Source organism: Tenrec ecaudatus, chromosome 10 (assembly GCF_050624435.1).
Source record: "Tenrec ecaudatus isolate mTenEca1 chromosome 10, mTenEca1.hap1, whole genome shotgun sequence".
Taxonomy (NCBI): Eukaryota; Metazoa; Chordata; class Mammalia; order Afrosoricida; family Tenrecidae; genus Tenrec; species Tenrec ecaudatus.
Window position 1 is genome coordinate 4,819,444 of NC_134539.1, and position 19,490 is coordinate 4,838,933.

The 19,490-nt window shown below is 53.6% G+C and overlaps 1 protein-coding gene across 5 annotated transcripts in view; it reads left to right on the forward strand.

The window, feature by feature from the left end:
* SMARCA2 (SWI/SNF related BAF chromatin remodeling complex subunit ATPase 2) overlaps positions 1-19,490 on the forward strand; it is a 178,232-nt gene that overhangs the window by 63,482 nt on the left and 95,260 nt on the right. For 4 of the 5 annotated variants that reach the window (XM_075559865.1, XM_075559866.1, XM_075559864.1 and 1 more), the window contains exons 7-10: positions 2,550-2,723; positions 4,561-4,734; positions 9,463-9,633; positions 17,355-17,408. In XM_075559865.1, the coding sequence (XP_075415980.1) occupies positions 2,550-2,723; positions 4,561-4,734; positions 9,463-9,633; positions 17,355-17,408 (573 nt within the window). Of the gene's footprint in view, positions 1-2,549; positions 2,724-4,560; positions 4,735-4,802; positions 4,835-9,462; positions 9,634-17,354; positions 17,409-19,490 lie in introns of those variants that run through there. The other variant, XM_075559868.1, reaches the window with a different exon arrangement.

The window sequence follows — 19,490 nt, forward strand, 5'->3', positions numbered from 1 at the left end:
AAATTCACTGCCATTGAGTCAATGCTGACTCAAAGCGACCCCCCACTGCGGGTTTCTGAGACTGTAACTTAACTGGAGTAGAAAGCCCGGTCTTTCCCCCAAGGAGCTGCTGATGGTTTCGAAGTGCCGACCATACGGTCCAACATGTGACCATACGGTGAAACGTGTGACCACCCACCACCAGGGCTCCTTCCTAGGGGTCGTCAAGTAGAAGCTTCAGAGGGCAGGCACCCCCACCCCCAACACACACACACACAAACACAGACGAAGCCAAGGAGTTTTCTCCTGCAGCAGCTCTGTAGAGGTTTTCTCCTCAGCTGTGTGATCTACCGGGCAAGGTGAGCAGTTCGAAACCACCAGCTACTTGTCTGGAGAGAGACAAGGCTCTCTACTCCCATGAAGAGTGAGTCTCAGAAACCCACGGGGGCAGCTCCACCCTGTCCTGCTGGTCTCTGTGAGTCGTCAATGACCCCAGGGCAGTGGCTTTGAGAGTTGGTTGTTGGTGCCACCAGGGACCTCTGGGGTTCTTAGTCAACCTTTGGTAATAGAAGCGGGGTCCCGGCTGGAGCAAACACGGCTCAGGTACTGACCACAAGGGGCCAGGTTGAGCCCACCCAGAGGTGCCCAGGAAGAAAGGCTTGGTGTGATCAGCTCCTAAATACAAACAAAAGGCAAAACCAGCCATTGGAAACCCTACATAGCACGGTTCTACTCCGACACGGGCTGAGGGAGGGCGTACCCTGAGCCAGGATCAACTCACTCCCTGCTGTTGTTTCTTTTCCCATAATGACTAGGCATGTAAACAGACCAGACAACCCTGTCTCGTTAGCGTTCCTTCTGGTTTGTAGCACCAGGAGAAGGCTAGCGATGAGACGCTCGAGCTGATTTTACCTTTGGTGACTTCGGCCCGGGAGCCCACCCTGCCTCCTCAGCCCACCGTGAGGGAGCATTCCTCGCTGGGTGGAGAGGCCTGGTCCCTGAAGTCCCCGGCGTGGGGCATGGAGTGTGTCAGCAGGAAAGTTGGGGAAGCCCTGACTTGCTTGGCTCAGTCCGATGGAGGATGTCAGGGCCTGTCGCCTCGGCCTTGACCACAGCGACCCCACGCATAACAGAAGGGGACACTGCCTCACAGTTGTCCCTCTGCCTGAGCCTGTCTTTGCACATACTGTTCCATCATCTCTTGGTGGGTCTTCCTAGTTTTCGCTGGCCCTCCCATTGACCAAACAGGAAGTCCTTCCCCAGGGACCTGTCCAAAGTACTGGACAGCCGAGAGATGAGCCCACTGCAGCAGCAGGGCTGAAAGTATATTCCAATGTGCTTCATCGTGCTGGTCTCTTACTGCTGGCTGCTGGTGGGATAGCACTGAAAACCCTCTCGCCAGCGAGCCTCCTCGACTACATGGAAGAGAATCGCAAGTGATAATTAACTCCATTGAATTATTTGACTGTGTCTTCCCAGCCCCTTTCCCCAGTGCCTGCCTACTACATCACGGGAGATAATTAGTAAGATATTGCATTTATGGTCCTATAAAATAAGTCTGTGGCAGCATGCCAAACGTAGACCATTCTGGAAGGACGCTGTTGTTTGGAACAGGAGGGAAGGCAGCCAGAGCAGCATCTCTCTCCTCTCTCTGAATAAACAGCGTTTGGGTACCTGCCGCCACCGCTTCGGCCACGCAATGCAAATCAGCCGTCATTTTTCTATTCCGCTCACAAAGCCTCCTGAAAGCTACCCCTTAATCACAAAGAAAGCGTTGGTAGGGTTTTGAAAACGAAGTAAAAAAGAAAGAAACACGAAAGCCCATTATCTAATTAATATCATTAGAATAATTAGCTGGAACGCATTCATTTATCCAAAAGCCAGGGCGGCATTTGCTTGCTTGCTGGCTGGCTGGGTTCTTCCCCCTTCTTCTTCTTAAACACTCCTCCCGTGTTATCATTGTTCCGATCTGGCCGATTTGGGAACCGGGCCTAGCCTTGCTTCGTAAAGACCGTAGATCCGTGTCATTGTCAAGTGCCTTCATCTGGAGAAGAGCTCGCTGTGCCCGGCAGAGACTGACCCTGGGTGGCGCCAATGGAGACAGGAGCAGCCGCTCACCAAGAGGTTGGCAGTTCTAGCCTACCCAAAAGCGCCTCCGAAGAAAGGACTGGAGATCCACTGGAGGACGCCGGCCACTGACAGCCCCGCAGAGCACAGTTCTGTTCTGCCATTCGTGGTCTCCGTGAGTCGGAACGGAGTGGGTGGCAGCTGGTTTTGAGGTAGGCAAGGTCGGCAGTTCGAGACCACCAGCTGCTCTGTGGGAGAAAGGGAGGCTGTCTACTCCCATAGAGTTACAGTCTCGAAACCCACAGGGCCAGTTCTGCCCTGTAACCCTGCCCCATAGTGTCTCTGTAAGTGAGAATGGCGGTGAGTCTGTTTTTGCTTCTGGGTGGCTTGAAGAAGGAGCCTCAAGCCCCAGCTCCGTTCCGTTGAAGGCATGTGACGGGAGGTCGGGGACGGGGAACGGGCCTCCCAAGGAAGACTCCCCCCTGACTACTCTCCTCCTGCAGCTGAGGCAGGAGGTGGTGGCCTGCATGCGCCGGGACACCACCCTGGAGACGGCCCTCAACTCCAAGGCCTACAAGCGCAGCAAGCGGCAGACGTTGCGTGAGGCCCGCATGACGGAGAAGCTGGAGAAGCAGCAGAAGGTCGAGCAGGAGCGCAAGCGGAGACAGAAGCACCAGGTACCGCGGGCTTCCTCCCCCCCGCCACCCCCCCCGCCCCCCAGGCCTGGACTGCCCTCCCCCACCCCCTGCCTCGGAGCTCGGCTTAGGAGCACGTTTCTCTCTGCTGCCACGACCCCTCTGGTGGCCTGTCCACTGTGGGCCCCAAAGAGGGTCCCTAGGGGCAGCGCTAGGCTCGAATGTTCCTCCAGTCTCCATCAGACCCGGTGCTCAAGTCTGCTTTAATTTCTCTTGGAATTTTGACTTTAGTGCTATGTTTGCATCCCAATCTGCCTGACATCTTCTCTTGTGGCCCCGGATCAGAGCGGTCCGCTGTGGTCGCCGGGCACCGCCTAGTCCTTCAAGTCTCAGAAGCAGACATTCACGTGACTCACGTGGTCCGTCCAGCCTCTGGGCTAACGGTCTTCCTGGGACCCTGATTCTCTTCTTCTTCGTGGCCCTGGATGGTGGGCGGAGAGACTGATTGCTACGTCTCCGGTGCAAACTCGCCCACTTTTAAGACCTCAGTCACTACTCCCTGAAGGAAGTAGGATGTAGAACATTGTGTGGACTGTTTTATGCCCATTGACCTTCCTATAACCTTGACCCTAAGACCAGTGACTCAGACCCTCGAGGTGTTTGGTTGTGGTTAAGAGGTTTGCATATCGGGACCCCTGTGTGTTCTCCTGCACACCTGGGCATATTAGCAGTACATACAAATACACGTCTGTAGAAAGACCATCTGAGAAATGCCCCTATGCTCGTGAGCACTGTGCCATCCTTCTTGATAAAGAATTGGACTCTGTGTCCCTGTCCTGTGACTCCCATAGGACTGCGTTATTGTTCTGTGCTACGCTGAGTTTCAGTTGACTGTATCTTCGCAAACACAGCTGTGTCTCATAACTAGAGGACACACGCCCCTGCTTTGACTTAAGAAGTTGGTACAGATCACACCTGGCAGCTTTGGATCGACTCACGTTGGGTCGTGATTGAATTAGCTCAGGGGGCCCCGGGTGGGGTGGGTGGTTGGCCGAGCCCATCCAGAGGTGCCTTGGAAGAAAGGCCTGTCAATCTACTTCTGAAACCCTGCCGCTGGAAGCCCGTGGAGCATCGTTCCTCTCTGACGAGCGTGGGGTCACCCAAGAGCAGGAGCTGGTGGCCGTGGGTCTGACTTTTCTGGTAGCATTGCTCTCAGAACGTGATTCTCACGAGGTGCACTTTGATCCTCCAGGTTTATTTGGAAATGATTGGCTCTAAAGCAGGCCACTGCCAAGACCGGGTTCCTCACAGGTGACTGTGCACACGCATGTACCCTCCCTGGCAAGCATAGGAAGAGATGGCAGGAGGACGCTGGGAGGCTCGCAAAATAACGTGCATGTTGTTGGCGTCAAACAGGGGCTTCCACATGTGTTTGACCAGCTGCCCGCTTTTCAGATCAAAAAAAGAAATCGACTCCTCGCCCATCTCTGGCCCATCATCCAGGATCAATTTCAGGTGTCTGCTTTTGCAGGTTCCCTGCCTCCGTTGTTCCAGCGGCCCCTCCCCGGGGTGCAGTAGCACCCACGTTGGGAAACCCTGCACTAGAGCTTTCTGCTCCTAAACATAGGGCAAATAGATTTGTTCCACCCCCAGGAAGCCACACCTCAAGGCAGAGGAGGCTTCTCTCCTCGGCCTGACCACCAAACCAGCTGTGTGGGGTCACTTCTCCCACCAGCCCAGGTCTCACCCTCTCAGACGCCTCCCCATCCTCTGTCACAAAACAAGGTTCTTGCTGTTTCTCCATGTTTCTCGGGGGGGGGGGAGGTGTCCGCTGGGAGGGGAGACTGAGCCACCTGTGTCTCCCGCTGTGTGTTTCTAGGAATACCTGAACAGCATTCTGCAGCATGCCAAGGACTTCAAGGAGTACCACCGATCGGTGGCTGGGAAGATCCAGAAGCTTTCCAAGGCGGTGGCCACCTGGCATGCCAACACGGAGAGGGAGCAGAAGAAGGAGACGGAGAGGATCGAGAAGGAGAGGATGCGGAGGCTGATGGTAAGGGGCCCCGGGGGCGGATCGAGAAGGAGAGGATGTGGAGGCTGATGGTAAGGGGCCCCGGGGGCGGATCGAGAAGGAGAGGATGCGGAGGCTGATGGTAAGGGGCCCCGGGGGCGGTTCAAAAGATGGAGATGGGCAGAGAGGGGCGGCCAAACTCGGACAAGCGGGAGAAAGGCCTAGCCATCTACTCTCCTAAAGGTTCACCACCCTGAAAACCCTAGGGGCAGTTTCACAGAGCCAGCTTGACGACAGTGAGTCTGTTTGATTTTGGTTCTAAAGCAGAGAAGTGAAGGCATTGGGGGTTCCGTGGCAGGATTTTCACCTTCCAGGAGGAGACCCGAGTTCGATTCCCGCTAGGGCACCTCCTGGGTAGCCACCACTCATCCTTCGGAGGAAGCCTGCTCGTGGCCGTGATGCTGGGCACATTCCAGTGAAGCTTCCAGGCTAAGCCGAGGAAGAAAGACCCGGAGATCTGCTTCCCAGAATGAGCCAGTGAAAGCTTGTGTATCACAGCAGGCTCACCCACGGCCCATCCCTGGGGAGGCACAGGGCCAGGAAGGGCCCCACTCCTTGGTACAGGCGTCAGACCTGGATTCAGCTCACTAGTAATAACTGCAGAAAGAGTAAGGGAAAGCAGCCTACACCCACCCCACCCCACCCCACCCCAGTTGTTTAGTAAGTTCCTTTTGAACTTCAGAGGGAGGGGCTGAAATAACTTTCTCGTGTCTAAACAAAACAAAACCCACCACCATCAAGTCTCAATGCCAACTCATCGAGACCCTATAGGACAGGGTAGAACTGGCCCTGTGAGTTTGTGAGACTATAGCTGTTTATGGGGGTAGAAAGCCTCATCTTTCTCCCGAGGCTCGGCTGGTGGTTTTGAATTGCTGGCCTTGCGAAATTAACAGCCCTAGGCATGACCAGGACACCAAAACACGGACGAGTGTAGCATTTCCACGTCCTCAGCCGACTCTGCCATCCCCGGTTGAAGATGGGAGCATATATTGCAGGATGGAGCCCTGGTGGCGTAGTGGTTACGCACAGGGCTGCAATCCGCGTGGCCGGCGGTTCAAAAACCACCGACCATTCTGTGGGAGGAAGAACGAGCTTTCTACTCCTGTGAACAACTACAGTCTCGGAAACCCACAGGGGTCACCAAGAGTCAGCACTGACTGGATGGGCTACGGCACCCCCGGACAGTCCTGAGAGAGACGCCGTGAAGGAGATAGTGCATCAGACTGCGTTTCGGAAACCAAGAAAGCCCCTTTCGTTTTTCAGGCTTGCTTTCTTTCGCAGTAGATTTCAGGAACATTACCTGATTGTTTTTAACACCTCCCTGGGGTATTAGAGCAAATACAGGAGGAGATTTTTTTTTTTCCTGAAAGCTGTAATTTCTCTCTCCCTGTCTCTCCCACCCCCCTCTTTTTGAATGACACAAATTATTTATTTTTCTAATGATGCAATATATATCATGCAAAATAAGTTCGTTTTGAAACTGGGCATTCCCCACCCCCATGACCGCCCGCCATTGCTATCAGAGCCCAAGGGTGGGGCACGTCCCTGCATGGGTGACCGGCCAACATGGGAGGGACCAGTTCATGCCATTGGCCTAGGTGGACATCTCGTTCTATTGACCACTGTTTGGAGACTTGGGCCTCAGAGCGAACTGTGGGCTTTAGGAAAGGGGCAGCCTGTCACTGCTGGGACCCGGGGATCCCTTCTCCAGCTCCACGTCTGAGTGGGTGGCAATGATGACTAGCTCCTGAGCCGAAGTCCCTGGACAATGGGAAGGGATGCTTTCGGCGTTGTGGGTTTGCATTGTATTTGCATCTGATAACTTTTTGGTTGTTTGGATGCCAGCAAGTCATCGCTGTCTCTTTAAAGGGCTCCTGTGTGCAGGTCCCAACTAAACCTCCCTCTCTTTGGGGATGTGAAGGCGTGCGTGCGTAGTGGGGGTGAGGAGAAGGAGGGAACAGGTCTAGGCTCCCTCTCCGCTGGCTGTGACCACGTTATACAGCCAGCTGAGTGCTTAGCCCGCGCAGTTGTTTGATCCCACTGAAGCGAAAGGGCATGGGGACTTCCGGGAACAGACTGGTGTGATGCTCACGACCAGGCATTTGCACGTCATTAACTTTTGAAATTAAGTGAAGGGATCCCCACATGAAAGAGAGGCAGGCGAGGGTTCCTCGCCCTCCGCTCCCGTCTTTCCTATCGCTCGCCCCCCTCGGGAGCTCCACCTTCACCAAAAGCATGAGAGTCGCCGCAGGGTCTGAGGGTCACACTTACCGGGCTGGGCTGGGTGGCTTAGGAGCTGCCACTCTGGAAAATTCTGGAATGACACCCTGGGATGGGAAGCTTGGGATTGCCCTGGAATGGAACCCTCTCCCCTCGCCTTGAAGATTGTGTGTGTGTGTGTGTGTGTGTTGTTTCTTTGATCCTGGCATCCAGGAGGTTATCTTGGGGTGGGTGCCCTGGGTTCCTCTGCACGTGGTTCTGAATCCATTAGTCTTCTGTCCCATTCAACCTTCCCTGTTGTCTTTTCACTGCGCAAGTACGTGGCTTCTGGCGGTACAGAACTCTAGCCACCAGGGTCCTATTAACAAAAGCGACCCCCACCCCCCTCTTTGCCCCCAGCTTCGGCCTGTCATTGGCCATGAACAAACAAACAAAAGGCTTAAAAAATGGTTTTGGAGATTTATTGGCACATTATCAAACAGTTCAATAGTTCGATCGTATCAAGAGGAGCGTTTCTTTTTCAAGTAGCAACCATGACGTGCCATGTGTCAAAGTGCGTTTGCTTCCTCCTCTGGAAGAATGCCCTTGAAGCTCTTCAGGAAGGACGGGCCGGCCGTCCTGGAATTTCTTCCAGTCGGTGGCCGGGATGGGGAGTCTCAGGAGGAGGCGCTGCCCAGTCGATGAGCTGGTTCCTACCTTCATTTTTCTGTTGCTCCTCAGTACACACAGCCGACGGCACTCAGGCCAATTCCACGTCGAACTTCAGAAAGGGCCAGGATGATGGTCCTTCAGGCTAGGTCACCCTTCCCGACCCCTTATGTCACTGCCCTCCCCACCGGAGCTTCCCGTCAAACTTGGGGAGAGGCCCGCTGTCCATCTGATTCTCCGGTGGATGGTTGGTTCTTTAGGGAGCACGTGCAGGGAGAGACTCTCCTTCTATGCGAAGCTAAGCCACTTGGTTTCAAGAAGAGGTCAAATCTTTGCCAGCCATTGCTTGTTGATGCTAATGGTTGAAGGTTTAAAGGTCCCCTCAGGGCAATAGTTTTGGGTTTTGGTTTGGGGTTGGGGGAGTGACCACTGAGTCCAGAAAGGCTGGATTCCATGGCAGAATGAAAATCTCTTCTGCATTCTTTAGGCAGTGGGTTGACTCTCCATTTCTTGCTGATGGCTACCTGAATACTCCTTTGGCCCCTCCCTCTGCTTTCGATTATATTTGAGATGATCCAGAATAGCCTTCGGTCAGTGAATGGTCAAATTTGGATGTGTGTGTGTGTGTGTGTATGTGTGTGTAAAATGATAGGTCCTAGAACAGCAGTTCTCAACCTGTGGATCGAGACCCCTTTGGAGGTCAAATGATCCTTTCACAGGGGTCGCCTAAGACCATATTTCTGATGGTCTTAGAAACCGAGACACTGCTCCTCTATCCATCTCCAGCAGGTCTGCCGCATGCAGATACACTGATCTGGTGAGAAAGAAGCTATCTCAACCTTAACACTGATGTTGGCTTTTTATGCAGACTGTCACAAAATGTAGCAATGTAGTTTACTGTTGTTACATTAAGACTGTTACCCAGGCTACACCATGCTTCGAGACAAAATTTCATCTGTCATTAGAAATAAATATTTCATGAATATAATTACATATTGCTTTTGTGATTAATCACTATGCTTTAACAATGTTCAATTTATAACAATGAAAATACATCCCACATATCAGCTATTTATATGACGATTCATAACAGTAGCAAAATGACATCTATGAAGTAGCAATGAAAATAATTTTATGTTTGGGAGGGGTCACCACAACATGAGGAACCGTATGAAAGAGCAGCATATGAGGAAGGCTGAGAACTGCTGTCCTACGAGAAATTTTAAAAGACAGTGCCAGGTTGCTGAGCTACCCCGATCTCCCTCGGGGTTGGCCTATAGGGTGGGGGTGTGGCTTCACTGTGCTGCTAATGTCATTGTCTTGGGACTCAGCTGGCCACCACACGTGGACCTGCCTGCACCCACCTGCATGTGGCAACTGGTGCAGCGGGCTCCAGACACCGCCAGGCAGACCTCACTCAGTTCAGGCCAGGGTGCAGGGGGAAACAGGTCGCCTACCCACTTGTGTGGAGAGAGTATTTGGTTCACTGATGAGCCCTAGCTTTCCATTGGGGAACCAGGGCTCCGTTCCCTGCCTCGATCCCTCTTGGGCAGTCACACTGCTGCCGGTCAGTGGAGACGCGTGTGGTGCCACGATGCTGAATCGCCTTCAGGAGTTTTTCGGACAGATGAGGAGAAAAGGCCTGGCTAACTTCTTCTAAACGATGAGCCAGGGAAAGCCAGGAGTGTCCGACCCACAGCAGATGGATCACAGCAGGGCGCAGGCTCAGGGAGCGCCCCATCCTGCTTGGGTCACTGTGTGGCTTTCCGCCCTGGTGGCAAGCCAGCGACAGGGACACACCCTGATGGCCGTGTGCTTACGATGCTTCTCTTTCCTTAACAGGCTGAAGATGAAGAGGGCTACAGGAAGCTGATCGACCAGAAGAAAGACCGGCGCCTGGCCTACCTCCTGCAGCAGACAGACGAGTACGTGGCCAACCTGACCAGCCTGGTGTGGGAGCACAAGCAGGCACAGGCGGCCAAGGAGAAGAAGAAGAGGAGGAGGAGGAAGAGGGTGAGTCATCCAATCTGTGGGTCAGGCCCACCCCCTCTTCAGGAAGTCCCTGGGGGGGGAATTCCAAGTTCTTTCCATTGAATTCCATTTTCCCACAGGGGTTTTGAGGTCTCCCTCCTTTCCTCCCCAGCCCCCTATTCGCAGGGACCCTGCTTGGGGAGAGCTTTAATAATTGGGTCGCACAAAGTCCGTGGATATAGGCAGTCCCCGAAGGACCCAGGAGAAAGGTCTGGTGATTCACCTCTGAGAACACTGAACACCCTGGACAACACAATGCCACTGAGAATCACCTGGGGCTCCCGGGGCGGGCCCACTACTGACCCCTAGCAGCCACAACCAATGGGCGAGTGGGAAAGGGTGGGCAGTGGGGAGTTAGGCCGGTGCAGTGAGGAGAGGGGTGGTGGGCAGAAGAGAGTCACAGAGGGCGTTCTCATTCCTTGTTTGATACATCATGTGCTGTGAGGTAGCTAGAAACACACACACACACACACACACACACACAGAGGAATCAACAAGAAACGAAAAGCAGGGCCCCTTGTAGGGGGCTGGTTGTGGTCTGATGGCCCTGTGGCCGGCTGGGCTGCAGCAAAGAAGCTGGAGAGAAAGAGCGGTAGCAGTGCTGGGCACTGGTGGAAAGCAGCCCCAGGAAGTTGCCAGAGACAGGTGCGGGCTACTTCTGAAACACTGGTGGCTGCTGGCTGCCGGGCCGCCAGTTCAAACCCACCAGTCACTCCAAGGGGAAAAAATGAGGCTATCTGATCCCTGTTATCCAAAACCAGACTCATAGCCATCAAATCTCGATTCCAACTCACACCCCACTATCCCAGAGGCACAGTGTAGAACCAACCCCTGTGGGTTTCCAAGACAAAGAACAAACAGATCTGTCTTAGAAAAAGTGCACCCAGAAGGCAAGGACAGTGAGACTTCGTCTCAAGGACTTCAGACACGTCGTCTGGAGAGGCCAGTCCCTGGAGAAGGACGTCATACTTGGTAAAGTGGAGGGGCAGCGAAAAAGGCCTTCGACCAGATGGATGGACACAGCCTACAACCGTGGGCTCAAACGGTGCCGGCCCGGCCAGTGCTTCTTTCTGTTACTGCTACGGATGGGAAGGGACCCAACAGCACCTACCAACCACACCTCCTTACGGGAGTAGAAAGCCTCGTCTTTCTCCCAGGGAGCCACGGGTGGTTTCAAACTGCTGACCTTGCAGTTAGCATCCCAGTGCCTGCCCCACTCTGCCACCAGGGCTCCACTCCTGTGCAGACAGCTCCTCGGAGGACTGCTGTGCCTTGGAGCGGACTGGGTGGCAGCGCGTGTGGAAGTTTCTTGGTTCTGTTTTGTTCCCTGAATCTGGTAAGTGCCCCTCAGATCCATTGCCGGTTCAGTTGAAGACCACTACAATGAAGAGGCTGTCCAAACCAAGGGAGCCCTGGCCCGTCTTGGCTTCCAAATGCAGGGGTCCCGGTGGCAAAGCAACTCACAAGTTGGGCTGCCGACCATGAGGCCAGCAGTTGGAAAGGAGGTCCAGTCTGGACCGCACAGCGGGGCTGTCTGCCCTGTCCTGTGGAGTCGCAGTGAGTCGGCATCACTCCAGGGCAGTGAGATGTTTCACACACATGTACTTCGAGATCAGGAGACAGGCATGACCTGCCTTGGGACAGACAGGTGGGGGAAAAAGGGACCCGTGATCTTCCAGGAGGTGTCCCCCATTCAATAGCAGTACTGGTCTCTCCCAATCCAGATTAAGGAGTCTTGATGGCACAGGGGTTAAGCACACAGCTGCTACCCCAAAGGTGGGCCCATTGGAACCCTGCCCCCTGCCTACCCTGCTCCTGGAGAAAAGACTCGGCCACCAACTCCCGTAAAGATGACGGCTGAGTCAACCCAACGGGGTGTGTCCCCCTGGTCACGTGGGGTCACTGAGAGTCAGGAGACAGTCTGGAGACCACCCACCAGTGACTGCTGCACCAGACGGTTAGGGAAGTGCCAGGGTCACTGTTGGGTTTTCCGTGCTGGAGGTCGTCCTCTGCCCGCCTGTGCCATTGAAAGCTCACGCGCCTGATGGGAGCGTCCGACTTGTCACCAGTAGTTGCATGTCCCACAGGGACTGCTTAACATCATCACAGGCCTGGGTGTGCATGGCTGTGCTGGTGGATGAATCAGGGTTCATTTCCACAGAGCAGGGCCCTCACACAGTGTTTGACACCAACTCTATCCTTGTAGTCAGGGAGGGGGAAAGCCAGTACAGGCAGAGAGAGAGAGAGAGAGAGAGAGAGAGAGAGAGAGAGATAGAGAGAGAGAGAGAGAGAGAGATGAAAGCCAAGAGGTGAACTCGGGCAGTTGGGACCCGTGCATTTGTAGTTCACCCTGAATTTCACTCCTCCAAGCAGCGGGCTCGGGTTATGTCACCAGGCGCTGAAAGGCTAAGCCTCCTCCCACTCGACCGAGGCACCAGACACCCCCTACGTGGCCTTCATTTGAAACAAAGACCAAATGGGAGGAAGGCTTCATCCAAGCACACCCTCCCGTCATGCACCGGAAGAACTCAAAGCATGATGGTAGAAGGCATCCGCCTCCCCACCTCTCCCCAGCGCAGTAGACTGCCCCCTGGCTACCACTTGGTGTCACTGCATGGCAGAAAGGGGCATGAGTAGGGGAGGTGGTGGTATTTTTTATAAGGGCATGTGCGAGAGGCCTCATAGAGCACAGCAGTGTGTGTGTGTGTGTGTGTGTGTGTGTGTGTGTGTGTGTGTGTGTGTGTGTGTGTGTGTGTTCTTAACTATTATGGCTTGCGCATAGGACGCTCTCATGGCCACATTCCAATGTCTTTCCATTCCATTTTCCCCATTCCCTTTGAAAAGCCGCTCGTCTATGGGCAGCGGATAGCATCAATCATCCTAATGCCCTGAGTATGTGCTATGTGGACGATACTGCCCTTCCTGCTTTTATCCGCTGTGTCCCTTGCTTTTTAAGTGCCCCCCTTCTTGGGGGTCTGGGAAAAAAACAGACACAGATCCCTGGCTGGTAATCGATGGGGCAGTTTCTGTCCACGCCATAGCCTGGCTTGATTCTGACACAGAGGATTAACCACGTTGGTCTCTCATTTCGTGGACATCCATGCTTGAAACGTGTAGCTGTTCAGTTCCTCATGGCCACCCAGAGCCCATTGGGGGGGACACTGTGTCCATCCATCTCCTTGAGAGACTTCCTCTTTTTCTCTGACCCTCTGCTTTACCAAGCATGATGCCCTTCTCCACAGACGGGCCCCTACTGATAACATGTTGCAAGGTATTTGAGATGAATTCTCGCCATCCTCGCTGCTAAGGAGCCTTCTGGCCGTACTTCCTCCAAGATATGTAGATTTGTTTGTTCTTCTGGTGGTCCATGGTCCTGTCAGTGTCTGTCAGTACCGTGATTCGAAGGCATCAGTTCTTTGACCTTCCTTATTCGTTGTCCAACTTTGGCACACAGGGGAGGTAGGTAACTGAAAGTACCCTGGCATGGGTCAAATTCAGACACTCATATGGGTGTAATAGAGAACTTTATATCAAAGAGTAATTATATATTAAGGAAACATCCCAGATCAAGTCCATAAATCTGATACTACCTCATATGTCCAATACCAGTCTGTAAATTTCTCTTCAGACTCATGCAATGACGCAGAATGCAAGAAGATCATAGGCCAGTGGGTGGAAAGTCTTGTGGATCCAGTGGCAGTGGAAGCATCTCAGTGCAAGTGTGGGTCTCCACGTGGCTCCTCCAGCTCTGGGGCTCTGGCTCTATCAGCAAAGCTCTATGTGACTTGTCCACAAGAATGTCTCACAGGGAAAGTGTATCTAGCCTCCAGTGAGCAATTTGTCTCTGTAACACCTCCAGAATGTGGTCATCAAGCTGTGACCTGATTGACAGGCTAAGCTCCACCCCTTCACAAGTTGACAGGAGATAAAGTAAGCCAAACAAAGGCCTTATGCAGAAGATTCCGAACATGAAGTGCATTGTTGCTCAAGACAAACAAAGCAAAACTCAAATGCTATCAACTCGATCCTGACTCATAGCAACCCTATAGGACAGGGTAGAACTGCCCCTGTGGGTCTCTGAGACTGTAACTCTATGGCAGCCTAAAGCCTCGTCTTTCTCCCAGGGAGCAACTGGTGGTTTTGAACCACCACCCTTGCAATGAGAAACCCAACAAGTAACCTACTACAATGCCACCAACGCGTCATCCATTCATCATTGCTGCTATTTGCCATCGAGTCTGTTCTGACTCATACTGAGTCTGTGTACGTTCAGTACGAACTGCATTGAGTTTTCAAGGCAGACTCCCAAGCCTATCTTCGGAGGGGCCTGGGTGGGTTTGAACTGACAACCTTTGGACTGAGCTACCTGGACCACCTGGGAACCTCTCAATCTTGGACTATGCTGACTGAGACAGCAACCCCGCCCCACCGCGGGCTTCGGAGGTGGGCTCTGTGCACAGACAGGCAGAGAAGATGTGGGGCCGTCACCCAGTGGAGAGCCCCCGCACACAGCTCCAGAGCGGGAGCTCAGCTCAGCTTGTCCGGCTCCAGAGCGCAGTGCCTCTCGAGTGAGTGGAAGGTATTTGAGGGGATGGCTCCTGGCAGCCCTATTGCTCAGTGGCAGCCCCTTCCTCTAAGCTCATCCTTCAGAATCGCCCTGCGTCTGTGCATTCCGGCGACTCCACGTGTTTCAGTGGAGCACCGATTGAAGCTGTGATCCATTCCTATCTGCCAGAAATGTGGAATCAGCCTCCTCCCTGTGCCTGCGTGGGCTTTCTTTGTGGGCTAAGTTGGTAACTCCTTTCTGGTTGGAATGGAAAGATGGGGAGGAGGGTGGGCGAGCAATTGACTTTCTCCCATTAATTAACGAGGAGAGTGCCTGAGAATTGCAGAAACGGAAGCTTCCATGACGGGGGGGACAGACGTGGCTGTCCTGTGCTGCGGGCTTCTCGCTATGTGCCCTGTCCTCAGCCTAGACACGGGTTTGGCTTGGGGATGCTCCTCCCATCGCGTGGACCCGGGAAATGTCCAGCGTGGAGAGCAGGGCTGTCAGCAGAATGCGTCAGAACATTCGGGAGAAGTCACAACCAGAAGAGAGCATTTTCTCTGCTGCTGCTGCTGCTTGGGGGGGGGGGGGTTCTCATGTGATCCTTTGCGCCTCAGTCCACATGCACACATGCACTCTTGGTGAGAACCCGGGATTATCCTTACAGAGAGCTGTGCAAGGCGTCAAACACGGATGACTCTCCCATGCGGGCAAAACCTGGGGATGTGAAACAGTGCGTTTTCTGTAAACGCTGTTTTGTGAAAAGGCAGCTGAGCAAAAACGTACCAGTGAATGTCTTAAATAAAGTTTGCTATTATTGATTCTGTATCATATATATGATATATCCATTAGAGCGCTATATCAATATTAATTAAAGGGCTCAGAGGGGAAAGGTCCTTTCCTTAAATGTCTTGATCAAAGAAGTGACTCGTCATTTATTTGTGTTCACTGTAATGTAAAGAAGCAGCGCAGCCTTCCAGTGATGCCGTAGAAGCAAGGCTTCTGCATGTTGGTGTTCTAGGGAACCCATAGGCAGGTCCGACACAGCAGCGGGACTCTGTGTGGTTTCAGGCTGGGAAAGGTGTGCCCCAGGGGTTGGATCCTTCGCCACACTTTCTCAGTCATGTGCCGAGCAAATCCTCGGAGAAGCTGGCCTAGAAGAAAGAGAACGTGTCCTTGGGACTGGACAAAGGCTGTGAATGACCTGCAGCTGGCTGGCGATGCAAGCTTGCTTGCTGAGAGCCAAGAGGCCGTGACGCACCTGCTGATGAAGATCCAGGCGGACAGTCTGAATGACAGCTCCACGTAAAGCAACCGGACCGATGGATGACATAACGATACCAGAAACCAAACTCAACGTTGACTCACAGCAACCTCCGGTGGGTTCCTGAGACTGTAGCTCTTTATGGGCGTAGAAAGCCTGACACTGTAACTGTTGACAGGAGTAGAAAGCCCAGCCTTTCTCCCGAGGAGCTGCTAGTGGTTTCAAACTGCCGACCGTGCGGATCGCAGCCCAGCACAAAACCACTACACCACCAGGGCTCCAGTCACATCAGGATAGAGAAATGACTGAAGCCATCAAGCGTTTCTTTTTCCTTGGATCCACCATCAACAGCCCTGGAAGCGGCAGCCAAGCAGTCAAAGGGCACATCATTGCGCTGGGTCAGTCTGCTGCCCAAGACCTCCTGGAAGCGCTGGGACACACGGCTGTCACGTTGAGGCCTCAGGTGTGCCTGACCTGGGCTAGGGCATTCTCTGGACAGTGAGGACGGACAGATGGTTGCCTTTGAATGAGGGTGCTGGCAAGGAAGATGGAAAGTGCCGTGGACTTCCAGAAGGACAAACACCTCTGTCTTAGAAGAAGTGCAGACAGACGGCGCTTTAGAAATAAGGATGGAGAGGGAGGGGGGAAAAAGAGGACCTGACACAAAGGGCTTAAGTGGAGAGCAAATGCTTCAAAAATGATTAGGGCAGGGAATGTACAGATGTGCTTTATACAATTGATGTATGTATATGTATGGATTGTGATAAGAGTTGTATGAGCCCCTAATAAAATGTTTTTAAAAATCTATTTGTAAACAAAAAAAAGATTAAATGAGTAAATAAATTACTCATAGTAAACTCTTTTAAAAAGAAAGAAAGAAGGATGGAGAGACATCATCTCACGTGCTTTGGTCACCTGATCCGGAGGGACCAGTCCCTGGAGAAGGACATCGTGATTGGTCAGTAGAGGGCCGTGGGAAAGAGGCTGGCCTTCAAGGAGCTGGGTGGCCACAGTGGCTGCGACAGTGAACTCAGCAGAGTAACCATGGTGAGGACGGCGCAGGCAGCGTCCTGTTGTGTTGTGCGTGGTGTGTCGCTACAAGTCAGGAACCGACCTGGCTGGCACCTAACAGCGGGCAAAATAAATAAAGGGGTCAAGTGGCGGGGCGATGAGAAAGAGGAAGGCCCTCCAGGAAGTGGATGGACACAGCGGCTGGAACAACAGGCACATGCAGTGGAACCGTGTGGACATGGGACAGGACCGGGCAGTGTATCCTGTTGTGCCTAAGGTCTCCATGGGTCAGACGGGCAGGTGGGAGGAAGGAAAAACGGGGTACCCATTGCTTAGAGGACAACGTGCTTATGTTACACTGATAGAAAATTAGAGGTACAGACAATGGCGATGGCAGAACACAATGGCCTTGAATTCATGTCATTGACCTAAAAGATGCTAAGAGAATCGGAATGGCACACGCTTCGTTACAGAAACACCCCGCAGCCATCCAGACAAAACCAAACCCGATGTGGGGGCACGAAGGTTGGGCTCCCAAAGCCGGGGCTTGTGCTCATAATGGCAAACATGAGGAGCACGATCCAGGCTCTGAGCACCACCTCGGGGCCGCCATATCTGAAGGGTCCGATCCGCACGTCTCCCCTGTGCCGGCTTTGGGTCTCAGCTTGGCACGGCTCTGTGAGCTGTCCATGAAATACACGCCTTGCCTCAAATACTGGAGAGAACCCACAGAAAGGCGCTCACATTTTGGTCGGTGGTGATGGGTAGGGGTGAGGTCAGGATGTGAACCAAGGGTTGCCAGGAAGTGCTCTGGCTACCTGCCTTCTTGGTGGGTGGGCACGAACCATACCATCTACAGCATTTACCATTGTTGTTTTGCAGAAGGCTGAGGAGAACGCAGAAGGAGGGGAGCCCGCCCTGGGGCCGGATGGAGAGGTAAGGAATTCTGCATCCGCTAGCTGCTAGGTCAGCAGTTCCAAGCCACCAGCAGCTCCTCGGGAGAAAGATGAGGCTTTCTGCTCCTGTAGAGTGACAGTCTCACAAACCCACAGGGGCGGCTCTGCCCTGTCCTGCAGGGTCGCTGTGCATCGGAATGGACTTCATGACAGTGACCTGCCAGCTCCCTTCTTCCTGCATACTGACCGGTCTTTTTAATGCCGCCATAAGGGGGTTTCAGAAACCCTGCTTTAGGGCACATGAAGCCTAAAGGGGAAATCAGGAGGGCGTGTTACATTTTTTAAAAAGCTGTTTTTGTGGCCTATCATCCCTGGTCTCTTCTCCCAGGGAGTCGCTCACCCTGAGTCGAAATCAACTTGATGGACAAGGGCTTGGCTCCTTCCCTTCCACCCTCCCCTCTCTCCAGTCTCTTCCTTCCTTCCTGCCTTCCTGCCTTCCTGCCGGTCCGGGGACGAGCTCCGTATTTTTTTACCTTTGCCATAAGGACGAGAAGAGCCACCCGCATCAGATGACCCAACAAGCAAGGGAAAGCACGGGCTGCCTTGTGCTTACTTGCTTCTTCGAGTGAACAATTTCGCTGCACCCAAGACCCAGCTTTTAGAATCGGGCCAGCACCTGCCTCTCTCCCAGCCTGCAGTCCCTTCCTGTAGAACCAAAGCCCATTGCAAATGTCCCCATACCTGCCAGGGACAGGACCTGGTGACCAAGGAGAGCACCGGTCTGTAGCCATCTGACTGACTCGTCTGTAGTGAACTGTTCCAGATGTGTTTCCCTACATCTTCCATGTGGAATCAGTGGATGCAGATGAGTCAGTGAGCACACGTAAGCCTGTGCATGCCCTGCTTAGGATGGGGTGAGACCCATGTGGCACTGTTCACAGCAGACTGGTCAGTAAGCCCAGGTCAGACCTAGCTTGCCTTTCTAACGGGTGCTCTGTCCCTGAAGCAGCCTGACTTCATTAGTTAGGGGAATTGCCTACGCACTCCATTTCTTACCTCCATGGACCTGGATGGCTGGTGGTTGAGACAAAGCAAGCCTTGCCCCCCACAAACCTGGGGCCAGCTCCAGGAGGACCAGCTTGTAATCAGCCTGCTCATTCGCATAGGGGGATTCCTGTCTGGCCCTTTAAAACCGTGTGTTCTCCCCAGTGGGTTAGACAGCAGCCTGGCCATCCCACCGGCTCGCTCCATTTCCAGAGCAGCCCTTTCACACAGTCCAGCCTCGGCCGGTTCCCCACGCTCCAAATCAGCATGCGTGTGTCCTTCCTCTTCCCGGGGTCACGTTTCACAGTGGCGGGGGCTGGACACCGGATGCTTTGCTTTCAGGTGGCTTCTGGGGCAGTGCTGGGGCAGCCTTCGGTGCCTAGGCAAATGGCTGGAAGTTTGAGCTCAGCCAGAGGTGGGGCAGAGGAAAGGGTTGGCGGTCTCCTTCCCTAAACCAGAAAAACCCAGTCTGCCACCGAATCAATTCCAACTCAAAGCGACCTTGAAGGACAGGGTAGAACCACCCACTGTGCGCTTCAGAGACTGTCAATCATGAAGTAGAAAGTAGCAAGCCCCGTCTTTCTCCCTCAGGGTGGTCCGTGGTTTCAAACTGCCCACCTTGGGGTTAGCTACACAACTCATAGCCACTATATCACCAAGGCTCCCAACATCAGCCACTGAGAACCCAGGGCAGCCCGGTCCTCCTCGGCCCACACATGGTGGCCTGGGCTCTGCAGACTCCAGACCCAACCCTCCCTTTCGCCGTGTTCCCTTTGAACCCGGGGCTTTGCAAAGAGTCGGCGAGGGCTGGTTTCCCCGGAGGAGGTGGTAGCATCTAATCAGGGGTTCTCTACCCATGGTAGCAGTCACCTCTCCTGGGCTTTAGTGAAGAAAACCAAATTCAAACCCCCGGCCACTGAATCGAGGCCAACTCTCAGCGACCCTGTAGGACAGAGTAGAACTACCCCGTGGGTCGGCAAGGCTGCTTCAAGTCTTCATGGGGGCCTCCTGCTTCATCCTTCTTGTGAGGAGTGGCTAGCTGGGGCGGGGGACTTCTAGCCGCTGATCTTTGGGTATG